The 14,438-nt window shown below is 43.1% G+C and overlaps 1 protein-coding gene across 1 annotated transcript; it reads right to left on the bottom strand.

Moving 5' to 3' along the window:
• Positions 1-141: 141 nt before the first annotated feature.
• On the bottom strand, positions 142-13,541 carry LOC309516518 (serine protease 27-like; the record flags this gene model as incomplete). Its single annotated transcript, XM_082195281.1, has 6 exons — positions 142-1,097; positions 2,631-2,800; positions 3,769-4,040; positions 4,616-4,781; positions 5,597-5,623; positions 13,484-13,541. 6 exons carry the CDS (start codon positions 13,539-13,541, stop codon positions 768-770), a joined length of 1,023 nt encoding a protein of 340 aa, XP_082051407.1. The 3' UTR covers positions 142-767.
• Positions 13,542-14,438: the final 897 nt, after the last annotated feature.

Here is a 14,438-nt window from a genome sequence, read left to right as displayed (position 1 = left end):
CCCATACAAATACATATCTCAATACTACTGGAGAAATAATTTAAATCACAACATGGCGTGAAAAAGAAGATTGCAAAAAAAAAAATTCAAGTTCCACTAATTAAATATGATTCTGTCAACCTCTGGCTTAAGACTTGTCAAATATGGCCAGTTGAAATATAGGTTCAAAATGGAGAAAAAACCTTTAGTATTTCCAGAATTTAAATCCAGTGTTCAGAGTCACATTTGAAAACTTTAAACCAGGATGAAATGCAGTGTGTGTGTGTGTGTGTGTGTGTGTGTGTGTGTGTAAAGCAGATAGAAACTTTTGATAACTCCAGAATATGAAAACATATTTTACATACAGGAAGTTGACATTTTGTACTGGTAAGTAAGAAACTGCCAGCAAAAATCCTCATTGACCATGCACTAATATAAAAATAAAGCCCTAATTTCTACCCAACTTAATAATCATCCTTTGCATTTGAAGAATAATGTTTGTTTTAACTGGTTTGCTTGTCTTGCCTAGAAGTTCTTGAAATGTCTCTCACATCAGAGAAAGCAGTAATTCTAATAAAAAAAATTCAACAATAAATAAAAATAATGATCTTCCCCCCACCCCCCCTTTGAAAAAGAAGATAATGAAAGCCAGCTTGTTTGGTACAGCTAATGGCGATGCTTCACTGGGAATTAAGGCCAGACCTCAGAAAGGTCAGTGAAAAGCTTGATGGCATCCTTCTGTTTCATAATCTTGCTTGCTAGGAAACACATTCCCCACTGTCTTTTGGCTATATGAGAATCAGTAGACACAGCAAGAATATCAGAAGGTTGGCGCTGAGAGAAGAGGCGTGGGAAGGTAAGTGGACTCCGGGATGCTTTTGCCCACTGGTGTCTGACCTCCAGTAATGTATGTCACGCCATTCGCGTAGTCCATGGCTATTTGGGTCTTTGACAAATTGGATGCCTGGGATATGGCTGTGGATCCACTTTTGGTAGTATGTGAGCCGACTATACACACCAGGGCGGTTCTCAATGGCACATCCTTCACCCCAGCTCACAATGCCAGCCAAGACCCATGACTGGCCAACTGGACATACCATGGGGCCCCCAGAATCACCCTGTGAAACAAAGAAACAGAAATGAATAGGGGCAATGAATGGCAGAGTTGCTATCACCAACAAGGTCCTCTATTAATTTTAACAGCAGGTGTATTTTAGGAGATATAAAGTGGTGAGTTCAGTTTTGAACATTGAGGGCCCCCTAGATGTTCTTTTTAATGCACATTCATGATGATTTGAACCCATGATGCTGTTGGGGCTGTCACACACAATCCTACTCTCAGTACTGTTTGTGTGTGCAGAAGATTTGGAACAGTCACCTACCATTTCCAGTGAGTGCATATCCCTTGACTTTCAGCTGAAATCCCCTAACTTTTTATACCACAAGTGTTCTGGTTTATTTCCATTCTATTTTTTGCTGCCCCAGAGCACCGCAGAATGAACTAAGACTGCATTTAGACAGCAATTTATTTTGTGTCCCCAGTGTGTTCTTACCCAATGATTGCTGCATTTTATGTGCCTTTTCACATGACATAAAAGGCACATGAAAAGCTAGCAGGAATTCCGTACTTATTCCTATATTAATTGGTTCCAGAACAAAAATGCTTGCAACTGTGTAAACCCTGAAAAGTGCAGGAGTTTTGTGGTGTTTGTGTGGTTCACAGCATGTGATGAAACTTGAGGCAGTGTTCCAGCATACAGTTATTTACCCCACCCGACCTCACCCCCTGTTTTCATGAGGCAATCTTAGGGGAACAGAAGCACACATGCAAATAAAAAGTTGCAACATTTCCATTGACATCTGCTGTTGTGTCACACCATGCCCACTGTTCTGAATGAAATTTAGCATGCCATGACAGTTGTTATATTTTTTTGAGGGGGAGGGGGAGTGGTCAATCTGAATTATATCCGTGGGGTCTCTTCTAGGCCTCTGATCCTGTGTCTGTGAGGTTAGAATCTGAAATAAAAAACCTGGTGAACTGCTCGAACCAGTTGCTTTGCCTTGGCTGGCTTCATCGGCATCTCAAAGAGTAAGATAAGAAGAGATGTCATAATGAGAAATAAAAATGCTTCTGGGGGTGGGGGGGGGTAAGCATTTCTACACCCCACCCCTGACCTGGTTTGATACCAATTTATCCTAGGAAGGAGAATAATAGGCCAGGGTCCATTTTGTCTGATGCTGGAAGCTGAAGGAGTAGAGAATTGAGTTGGGGAAATGAAAAATTAACAGAACCAAAACTGAAGTGCCACCTCTATTCTTGCAGCTATTCTTGTAGCTAATAGCAGCTATGGAGGCCATTGAATTTTAACTGAAACCACAGTGGGAAGGGAGAGCTAATCACTCCTGCATTCTGTGATCCCTTCCCTCTGTAGTTTTTATTTGATTTTTTTTAAAAAAAAAAACAAGAAACATTAAATGCAATCATGCCTTCCTGTCATATCTAATTTGGCCTTCAAACTACTTTCAACTCTCTTAAGACATAAACACAAATATCCATCTGTGCTAGCAGCAGAAGTCGCCAAGCAATAATAGAGGATCAGGAGGAGTATTCACACATTTTTAGAAGTGAACGAACAGATAAGCACTCTCACCTTGCATGCATCTTTCCTGCCCTCCGCAAAGCCAGCACAGATCATATCATCCTTGATCACCCGTGGGATCGGGCCATCAGCTATGTTGGTGCGGTAGAGGGCACTGCATGTCTTGGAGTCAATAATGGGCACCTGCAACTTCTGCAGGGTTTGTGGGGATGGAAGGTCGACTGCAATGACAATAACATACACCACTGAAGCAATCCTCCTCTTAAATGCACTTTTGGGGAGGGAGTGTGTCTCCTCACATACATACAGTGGCATGCATTGAGCCTCTCCATCCCATTATTTCTCATATTTACCAATCTATTCACTTTATTTATTTATCACATTGATATCCTCTCTCCCTCCAAATAGCCTAGTGTTGTGTACATGGTTCTCCCCTTACTCATTTTATCCTCACTAACAACCTTATATAGTTGGTTAGACCACTGGCGGAGGAACGGGAGTGCGGAGGGAGCAGACCGCCCCCAGGACCACTATTCCGGTAGGATGCCATCACGGCGGCCCCCCCGGACATGCGCTGTGCACCCCCCGTGTGCCGGGCGCCATGCCCTCAGAATGCATGCCACGCCCCTGGGTGTGCCAGCCACGCCCCCGCCTACTGTCCGCGCCCAGTAGCGGAGCATGCAGCTTCGCCACTGGGTTAGACTGAGAGAGAGTGATTGTCCCACTGTCACCCAGTTGGTTTTGTGGCTGAGTGGGGATTTGAACTCGAATATCTCAGGCCCTAGTACAACACTCAAATCACTACACCAAACAGGGTCTCTTAGCCACTCCTCCTTTTCTTTCTCTCTCCTACTGTCACTGGCAGAGGAAGGGGGTGCAGGGGGTGCAGTCTGCTCTGGATGTCATCCCTGAGGGTGGCGACATCGCCGTGCCACCCCTCCCACTCTTGCTTTCCTTGGTATAGGGTATTCATATTCAATTTTAGATTTTAATTTAATATAAAGCAATTTTACTGGGTACCCCGCTTTCTATTGTGAAGTTATTACTATATCTTTTTCCTCCACACAAGTTCCTGCCCCTTATCCTGCCCCTGTCTCCTCCTCCTCCTCCTCCTCCCTCCCTCCCTCTCTCTCTCTCTCTCTCTCTCTCTCTCTCTCACACACACACACACACACACACACACACAAACCTGAATGGCGCAGGTTGCCCCAGCCGGTGACCCAGCAAACTTTGCCTGGAGGAAACTTCACAGAAGCATCAGGCAGGCAAATGGGTAGGATAAATTCCGAATAGTGGACCTTCCTGGTCAACTGCACAAGAGCGATGTCCCCGCTGCTGGTCTGTCCTGCGTAAGTTGGGTTTACGATGACCTTCTTCACTCCCAAGCAGCATGACTGGGGGCCAGGATTGGATAGCTGGTTGGCCCCTAGGAGGACCTGGTACTGGGAGAGATCCCTGAACCTGGAAACATGTCAGAAAGAGTGGGGCTAGGTGAATGAATGGTATTCGGGGCTGGATTTTGGAGCAAATTTTGTTGGAGAACTGCACTGCAAAATTTGGATCAGTGCACATTTTGAATGATTGCTCTGTGTCAGTTTGTATCTTGTTTCAGAAAGTATGAGTTTGATAGTTGACCCTGTGGGTGGAGTGGGGGATGGGTGGGAGAAAAGCAAGCCAGAGCAAGCTGTGGTAACTTCTTTGCCTGTCCTTTCCTTCTCAAAAGGCCAGAGTTAGTATTGCCATACATCCGGAATTTCCCAGATGTACCCAGAATACTGTAATCAGAAGCAGTGTCCTGTCAGAAATTGGCTACTGATAAATGTCCAGAAAAATCTGGACATATTGCAACCCAGATATATTGCAACCCGTGTCAGCAATGTTGGTTTCTGGTTTGCAACTCCCCCCCCCCCAATGCTCAACAACCTTTGTGTGCAGATTTTCACTTTTTGAAATATGGCAACTCTACCAGATCTAGTATTCTGGGTTGGGGGATCCAAAGGCATCAGTAATTTTGGCATCCCACCCTGTATACTCACTGATAGAAACAGTGTGCTGCGGTTATCACCCACTCCTCGGAGATGAGGGACCCTCCACACACATGCCTTTTGTTCAGCTGTAAGCTGATCTGCCAGGGGAACTCCCCTGGCACTGTGTCCTGTCCCTTCACAATCCGGTTGAGGCTGACATGAGGCCGCCCACAGGCTGCAAGAAAGGACAAAGATTCATTCAAACTGCCATGAGGTTAGAGGAGACACTGAGATCATATGGATTCTAATTGATAATATAGTGGAGACAGGTTTGACTCAACCTTAACAGCACATTCACGTAATCGTATGGCCATCTTCATCATTATCCCTGGTGAGAAAAAAGCAAGCCAACAGCAGTGACTCTTATATAGGTGCAATGAGCAGAATCTCATAAAGGCGGGGGAATTCCGTCTCTCATAGGAGCCACTCCTAGGGGCCAAGTTCCCTTCAGTACCCCAATAAAGTATTTGAGGGGCTGGGGCCCCCAAAGTTGATTTCAATTGCCATTCAAATGATGTGCATGCACCACACCATGTGATTAATTGTGTAGGGCAGGGCTTATCTGCCTCCCATATTTATTCTAGTTGGCACCCCTGCAGTGTCTCTGCATCAAAAGGTATTCAGTGCTTCACTTGCCCCAAGGAAGAAACGAGAGAAAAATTACTCAGTGCTAGCAAAACAGCTCCTTAGAAGACTTCTCTGTGGATGAACAATCTGTTGATGAACAATCTGGGCTCACGACATTCAAAAATATTTAAATTACTTATTCCATGCCTCACATATATGCTCCGATACACAGCTGGGCAATTACTGGACAAAGGAATTGCTGAGCCAAATATTTTCAAATGAAAAAGCTGAATTTGGAGGGAAAACACAAACCCTGCATAAAAGCCTTCAACCCCTGGAATCTCAAACCGTTCAGAGATTGGGGTGACATGCATCAATACATTTGAAACAGAAGGAAGAGAAATGCAGAAAATGTACACTCACCACTGGTAGCCTGAGCTTCTTGCAGACCTGCAACATGACAAGACAGCAGTGAGAGGGTGCCAAGAAATCCGATGAGATTCACTGGATCTAAGACTCATTGGCGTAGCTGCACTGTATCTCCAAACAGCAGCTCTACTTTATTCCAAGCCAATGCTCTTGAGACAGGAAGCATCCTTGAAAAAGGCAACATACATTCCCTCCAGGACGTCCCAATGCCAACACAATAATGTGTACAACTTTATGGACCATCAGTAGTCATCATCATTCCCTTTCCCAGTGAATGTGCCAAATAAAAGCTCTCTAGGTATGTTTTTGATCTCTCGATGTCCTGACATCAGTCCTGACAAATGAGCAGGTTGCATTAATGTATCAAATTTGCAGATGAATCAGAATTGGGAGGGAGTGCAAACATTTTAGAGGATGGGATTAATTTTTTTTAATGATCTTAGTAAAATGGTAGACATCAACAAAAACTGGTTCTACCAGAATCAAACCAAAACAAGGAGCTCATTCAGCTGAAATCCCGAATGAAAAGTTTCTCCTGTTGTATACATATTCCTGTCTCCTGGGTGGGACTGGAAAATCCCTTCTCTTTTCTTTCTCAGAAATTACAGCACACAGACACGTATTCTGTTTGGCCTTTAACTGGGAGGTGGGCAGCAATTATACAGGATTATGGGGCAGGTCAACAGGGTGGTTGTATGTGGATTGTTGGCTCTAGCTGGGCTTGAGGTGGGGCAGCTAAGCCGACTGCAAGTCTAGCCCATATCTTCATCCCAACAGCCCACATACATCCATGTCTCCAGTTGCAATCGGGAAACAATAGACTGGTATGCTTCATAATTCCTCACTGTCTGGGACATCTATGCTACCTTGTCCGTCTTGATCATACCAGCCTCTCCTTCTGTACTGTGGCATCACAATTTCCGTTCCAGTCAAGAACCTGTGCTCCCAAAGTAACCTCTCTCTCGAACACTAATTTAGCAAAGCCGTAATTTACTTTCCCCCACCTACCTGGCAACACCCTGAAACCCAATTATAACATCATCAAAATCAACTAAAGAAACTATTATGATGTCTCTTTCATCTCAATTAATGGCTTTTCCTTGCAGACACATGTCTGGTGCAGGATCGTTAAGATGGTATCTCTCTGCTTGTTAGTATTATTTATTTTTTAAAAAAACATAGTTTTATTAAAGGTTTCTTAGTTTACAAAAATACACGTGTTGTCTCTTTTTTCAAGTTGTGTTTTCTGCACATCAGTTTCATTTGTTGTGAGACATTAGTGTGACATACAGTGTTAGGTTAGGAAAGGGGGGAACGGTAAGTGGGGTGGGGTCAGGTGGTTATTCTTCTATTCTTCTACTTAGTGTATGTGTGGGGTTTTGTGTCAGCGTTACTTGTATGGGTTCTCTTACTATTCACTTGTATTTCCTTGGTGGTGAGAGAGGTTGGGGTGGCTTAGGGTGTGGTTGGTTGTCTTTGGTTGGCTGTAGTGAGATTTGGTTTTTGTGTGTGAGCAGGGTGTGTGTGTATTTTTGAATCTAGTTAGCCAGATTGATTCGTATGCTGTTGGCAGATTGTTGTTGTTTTGTTGGAGTGTGTATGTGATAAAGAAGAACTATACTGGGGTGAAGGCATCTTCTTCTATTTGTCTCCATGTCAGTTTCAGTTTATTAGTTAGTTTTTCTGATAAAACTGAGCCACAAATTTTCCCTCAGGTCTTGAGTTCCTCTGAAGTCAGAGGCAGAGAGAGTCTCACAACTGTATTCAGGTAGATAAGCCAGCCCTAGGAGCTGCCTTATGCACTGGGCCTAGAACTTCTCTCAGAAAAATTGGGTGAGCATGACCATGCATTATTAAGCCAAGGAAAAAGCATGCCTTGGTTTTCAATCAGTGGATTTCAAGCAGCTGCAGAATAAATGAATGCAGCATACAACAGGTAGAAGAGAGACTTAAGCAACAGTGTAATAATGGATGAGGAAGCATTGGCATTGATCCTTGGCACCATAAGTCACTGGTAGATTAGAGTGCATGCTTTGCATGCAAAAGAGCCTTGTTCACATGGTGGATCTCCAAGTTGGGCCAGGAAAGACTTCATCTGAAAACTTAAGAGAGCTACTGCCAGGCAGTGTAGACCTAAAGCGGGGAACATTTAATGATTCAAACATAGCCAACCCTTTCAGGTCAGCATTCCAGCAGCAGACTGGGTCAAAGGTGGAAATGGCCATAAATGGACTTGTTTGAAATGAAATCAATTGAAATTATGGTGGGATAAGTTAAAATCTACTTTATATTTTGGAAAGTTGATTGCTCATTATAAGTCATAAGATATAGTAGGCAAAATTTGTATAGTGGTTCCTGAGATCAAGGAGCAGATTTTCATACGTTTGGCTACAACTGGACACCATTTTGAATGAAACAGTGGTCAGGACCTTTCAAAATGGCATTGATTTTAACCATTGATCTGAAAACTGCAGTGATTTTTTGGGGGTTTCTTAGAACTTCTAATCATGGATGGTTTATAATGGTTTCATTTCTCCACCACCCTCACTAAACTTTAGATTGTGGGCCTGCACCAAGCAATGCTGGGTATGAGGCTGCCAGTAAAAAAAGAAGGGCAATGCTGCTGCCATAGACAATACTGAGATGGAGCAATGGTTTCATCTGATATAATAGTATTTCCCATGCCCCCTAACATGCTATGAGAAAATTGGAAGAGGAGGAGGAGGAATGATAATGATAATAATAATAATAATAATAATAATAATAATAATAATAATAATAATAATAATGTTATACCCTGCACATCTGGCTGGGTTTTCTCTGCCACTATTAACAAGTGTATCCTTATTTTGATCTGGAGGGTATGCTGCAGTTATTCAGAGGCACATCAGACATGTTCAGAGATGTTTTCCAATTGCCTCACATGCTACAAGATTCAGCCATTGACTTGAAAACCTCCAGGGGAAATGGCAACGGATTTGCAGTGATGTAAAGGAAAAGGGTTAACCACAGCAATACCAAGCAGCAGAATGAGCCACAGAATGAGATGGCTGGGCCTGCTCAAGCAGCAGATGAGATGGGAATCAAGTGGTCAAGTGCTGAGGTGGTAGAATGGACTGTAGCACTTCAGACTACAGGTGGGTGGGAATCACATTTTTGACTATTTCCCTGTGTTAAAAATGAAGCCAAGCTCAGCAGGAAGAGGGATAGAGTAGAATCTTTGCCCTCAGTGCACGAATTTTCAACTTGCAGGGGACTGTGACATGGAGCAGTGTTAAATAAAATGGAGCCCTCACCTGCAATGTGAAGAAGTGTCATCTATTCTACCACCTCATTCTGCTGCATGTGTAGGCCAGACCAAAGATCTAGACCCAACTAGGCCCAGTTTCACAACAATGGTTCACCTATCCCAGAAGCTGGGAGCAGGTTTCAGAACCTGTGTTATGTAGTGGTTAGAATGTAAGTTAGATCCAGGTTCATATCTTTGCTTAGGCATGAAGCTCACAGTGTAACCTTGGGCTCTGCAAATCTGTGAACTTAATCTACTTTGCAAGGTTGATGGGAGAACAAAAAAAGGAAAAAAGTTGAGCTGAAGAAGAACTATGGGAAAAGAGTGGGAACTGGATAAAAATTAAGTTTCTCTACAGTTGAAAGGATAGGAGAATGTCTAAGTGCTTTACTTATAACAACAACCAGCTGCAGTTAAGCTATAAGGCAGCACAAAGCAGGTAAGGCAACTATAAGATCGCTGATTAGAATCTCTACAAAACCACAACCACACAGGAATAATCAACAGAGATCAAAGGGTGAGGAAGGAGAAAAAAAGGGAACTTGGAGGCAGTCAGCAAAAAAGCCAAGCAAAGCCATAATAAGACATAAAGGGAGGCAGAATGATTTAATGTCTGCAAGGGGAAGAAGGAATGTTTCTGAAAATATGTCCTGGAGGAGTGTTAAGAAACCGATTAGAGGGAACACTGGCTGACCTGATGCCAATGAAGGACACAAGAACTTGTAAAATTAATAGACCATCAAGCAAATCCAGGGAGGTAGGGAGGTTTACTGGGAGATATATATATTCTCCTGATGGAGACACAAGGGAAAGTTATTTGCAGCTGAAAATAGATGTTGGTAGGATTTGTGAGTCCACTCATGAGAGGTTTGTGGAGAACTGGAGTAAAAGCAAACTAATAAATGCTTGGCATAACTCTTCCCTCAGGCAGAAAGACAAATTCTCTTTGCTGTGATTTCAAAATTGGAGCCATCTGGTTGAGATTTCTAAGGGTGAGGTAATGTGGATTTCAAGACACAGCTGGTTGAAATTTGTATACAATGTTCACGGGGAACATTCAGAACTGGTCTGGTGTTTAGAAGCAACCCCCACACTGGATCATATACTACAGTTGGGGTAAAGGCTGTTACAGACAATCAAGACATACCTTCAAAGGAAATCTTGTGGGAGTATAGGCGATTAGAAGATGAGCTATGTGTCTGCCTGAGCTATGGTGAACCTGGTGAATGTGATGAGGCTTTGTCTGCAGCTAATGATTGCTGTCATGAGCAGTACTTTGCTTCAGTACCATTGTCTCTGTCTGCTATGTCCATCCTCTGAACTAAGCTCTCAGATTGACAGTTCACACCAGAGAGAGGGAAGTGGCATCTCCAAATCCATGTCCATCAACCCCTACCCTCCACAAAGAAACCAGAATGATACTTTTAGACATGCCCAACTAATGAAAATATTCAGGATCCATTCTGGATAGTTCACAAAAGTCAGATTTTTTGGGGGTGGTTGAAGCATTTCCTTGAGTACATTATTTTGGAAAAGTAGTTGAATAATGATGGGTACAATAGGTCAGTGCCCAACCGGCTGTGCACAGGATTCCTCCTGCATTGCAGGAGGTTGGACTAGATGGCCATCAGGTCCCTCCCAACTCTACAATTCTATTATCCTATGTCGTTTGGCAGCATGCCAAAAAATTGAAGAAGAAGAAGAAGAAGAAGAAGAAGAAGAAGAAGAAGAAGAAGAAGAAGAAACAGCAGCTATACCACTATAAAGAGTAAATGCAGAAAGAACCAGAGTATAGGCAGGGATTGAATTTAGTACTTTTTGCTTGAAAAACTTGTGCTTTGCCACTGAGCTATAGTCCTCATGTGCTGGCGACACTATTTGGATAGCATTGGCTTCAAAGGGATGTGTTTTTAATATAGTAAACCTAGTGCATGCAAGACCTGCTGGAAGAATTCCACTTCTGTTTCCCAGTCCTGAGCAGAGGAATTTCATGGAAATTCTGCGGTAAATCTGGGCTGGCAGCTAAACCTCTGGCACGTGCACTCAACATCATCAGAGATTAGCTTTACATAAGTGTCCCAGATGCTTTGGTGAAGGCTGCTAACTCATTACAGAAACCTTGGGTGATTAATTGTGCGGTCTATAGTCAATGAATTAATTCATTGATTAAGCCTACATAAATTTTCACAATTGCTCTATTAAAAAAAAAAAAAGTTTTATGCTTAAGGCATCTTTGTATTTGCATATGTTTGTGTGTGTTTGATTAAAAAAATAGGTGCAGCAATACAGCTGGCTGGAGCATGGGAATAAATAATTTCAGACAGGTTGGTAGGAGTTAGATGGTAGATCCTATAACAGGGGCATTGCTGTAAACACAGATTTGCACATGCTCATTTATAGGAGAAAGATCTAGGGGTTGAAGTAGACCACAAGCTTAACATGAGTTAACAGTATGACGCAGAAGCTAAAATAGCTAATGCTAGTCTAGGCTGCATCAAGCGAAGTATAGGATCCCAATCAAGGGAAGTAATAGTACTGCTCTGTTCTGCCTTGGTCAGACTACACCTGGGGTACTGTGTCTAGGAATTTACAAGTTGCCACCATTCTATGTTTCTAAGGTCCCTAAAAGCATTCAGCCAGAGGAGCCGTTTACATACATCTCTGCAATGCCATTGAATTCTTTTTGTTTCCATAGTGTTCATCCTTAACTAAAATGGGAACTCTGCCCCCTCTGCGGTGGTTGAAGGGCGGGGGGACCCTATCAAAAAAGAGGGCTAGATGGACTCTAGAGGAAGTTGTTGCGGCACCAGACCAATAGCTTCCTTCCAAAACCATAGTCCATGTGAACTTAACTGTTGTACACTTTCCAAATGAGCACGAAAGCACTCCAAACTATAATGGGATTCTTGGTGGCTTTGCTCTGCCTCAACTGACAGAGGCAGTAATGTTTTTGAATGCCACTTGCTAGAAAACCACAGGAGATGCTGTTGTACTCAAGTCCTGCTTGCAAGCTTGCAGTTAGCCACTGTGAGAACAGCAAGCTGGATTAGATGGGCCTGAAATGTGGTCCAGTAGATAAGAAACAGGAGCTTCAACATGCTCCTTACAGATGCTACACATTGCAAATGAGCAAAGACATGTGAGAACTCTACATATCCCAAGACAATATTTAGACCTGCCCTTATAATGAGTCAGAAAGCGGGTCCATCTACCCCCAAAAACTTACTCTAGAATTACTTTCCAGCATCTTAAGTGAAAATCTGTCTCATCCTCTGCTACCTGAACCTTTTAACTGGAGATGCCAGGGAATGAACTGGGGAGCGGGGGGTGCTTATCCAGACAAAGCTTGGGCTCTGCCTCTCAACTGCTTTCTCTACTCCTTTGAAGAAAGCCTCAGACTTCCCCACACCACTTCTTCAGTGCAGGTATCACTGAGGTAAGGTGGAACAATTTTCCTCAGGTGGCAGATCTGCCCCATCTCCTCCATGCCTCTGCCATTGCGTCACTGACAGCCCCACTAGGACTCTGCCCTCATTGCACTTGCTGCTGCTGAAGCAGCTTCACAATTGTGCTGGCTGCAATAAGGAATGAATGCCTAAAGGGGGAAGTAGTCCAGATATAGGCTAATACATATGAAAAAGAAAAGCTTCAGTTGAGTCAGTCCATTGATCCATGTAGCTCAGCATTGTCTTTTCCTCAGCAGCTCTTGTAGGTCTTTGCAATCACATTTTAGTGGCAGACCACAACTCAATGACAGAGTTTAACAAGATGTGCCATGGATTGAAACTGGGTACCTTTAATATGGCAAACATACCACTGAGCTATGGGCACCTCTTCATTCCTCTGTATGCATATCTAAAAGGCTGCTAATACAAGGCATTAAATGAATTTGTTATAAGGTTATTAGAGAATAACAGGACAAAACAATGCTAACAACCTTGAATTCAAAGTTTGGAAAGTGGGCTATTGCTGAGACTCAGACATCCTTCTTGGACTTCATTCTTCTAGATCTGTGTCCATAGCCACTAGCCCTTTTCCATTGCACTACCAAAGCAATACCACTTCTGTCCTAGAGCTAGGAGCAAAACCAAAGAGTCTTCTCATCCTTCTAAGATTCTAAAACTCACTGTTGTATTTCGTTGTTGTTTAGTCCAATTGGTTTAGCTGTTGGAGGTAGGTAAAAATATGGTGGTTTTTCTTACCCATCAGTGCTAACAGAAGCATGAGTAGACGAGCTTCCCTGGTCGCCACAAGGCCTTGTCTTTTGATCACTTGCCACTCCAACATGGTGGGTTTTGCTAGTGCCAAAAACCAAAGAGCCAATCAGGAAGAATCTGTAGCTTTCCAGAAAGTGGACACATAAGTGATAGAAAGCGACTGAAAGATATCCAGTCATCAGCAACGAGAGTCACCTCACTTATATAGCTGTCTGTGGCAAGTAGGTTGTGTCCTGGTCGAGAATGTTGACCAACAAGTTCAGCAGATCTTGGCACACATCTTTGCCTTCATTTCTAGCATCCATCCTGCTGGGGCCAATTGCTGAGGTTGCCAGGAAGAAGTAAATGCAACTGAGAGACCACACCTGAACCTACCATGCCCAGCCGTCTTTTCTCCATGCTCATCCACCCTCAGCTCCATACCAGCCTCCATTATTTGTCTAGCACTTGGGGAGTGGTGACACCCCAGGTAACCTATACTGAAATCTGAGCTCCAGGAAACAACAACTTGTGAACAGTAGCACTGAAGTGCAATATTTCAGTAAACGTGGCAGCACCGTGATGCTCCTGATAAGGTTGCAGAAGGATAATATTGATTACAGCATTGGTGTGGATGGTGCTTTACAAAATATAAGAGAACATGTCCCTGCCTCTGAGGAGCTTATAGGAGAGGAATAGAGGAAGAGGATGGAAATGGAGATAGGGGTAAATAATTTGAAAAAGTATGCAGTTATTTCAATTGCACATACTTAGACATATTTAGATTATATTCTTCCCACCATTTATGGAAAGTTTGAGGTTATGGGAACTGAGAAGTTATGCTAAAAGTTTTACATACATGGTGGGAGATCTTTGAGGAGAGATACGAAGGAAGTGGAGGAGTTTGCATCATATAGGTTTTCTGGAAAATAGCTCAAAGCCTAAGGAGCAGCAAGTGAGAAAGGGTGGGGTTGTAGAATGAAGTGGGATGTCTGATGATAATGGAGCTAAAGGCCATGGGCAAGTGTATATCAGATGTCTTAATCAAGTCTGCAGTTCAGTACCCATTACCTTGGAAGTGGGCATGTCTAGGATTGCACTATTAAGTTACTTAAAGAGTTCTACTTCAGGAAGATCTCTAAGGTGATATTACTCTTAAAAGAGGTCCAGTAAGCAACCCTGGCATTGGACATTGTTTTCAGGATGGAGTGTGTAGGAACACTAGTAAAGATACACTGAAAGAGTCAGGCAACAAATCCACACACCAGCATAACATGAGATCATTGGAATATTTCATGCACTGTGTCCACCACAAGGGAATGTTTTTAGTGAATAGCACAAAATGCTTGTG

This window comes from Podarcis vaucheri, assembly GCF_965113315.1.
Source record: "Podarcis vaucheri genome assembly, chromosome: 13".
Lineage (NCBI taxonomy): Eukaryota > Metazoa > Chordata > Lepidosauria > Squamata > Lacertidae > Podarcis > Podarcis vaucheri.
Note: the sequence above shows the minus strand (reverse complement) of the source record. Positions and strands in the feature narration are given on the sequence as shown.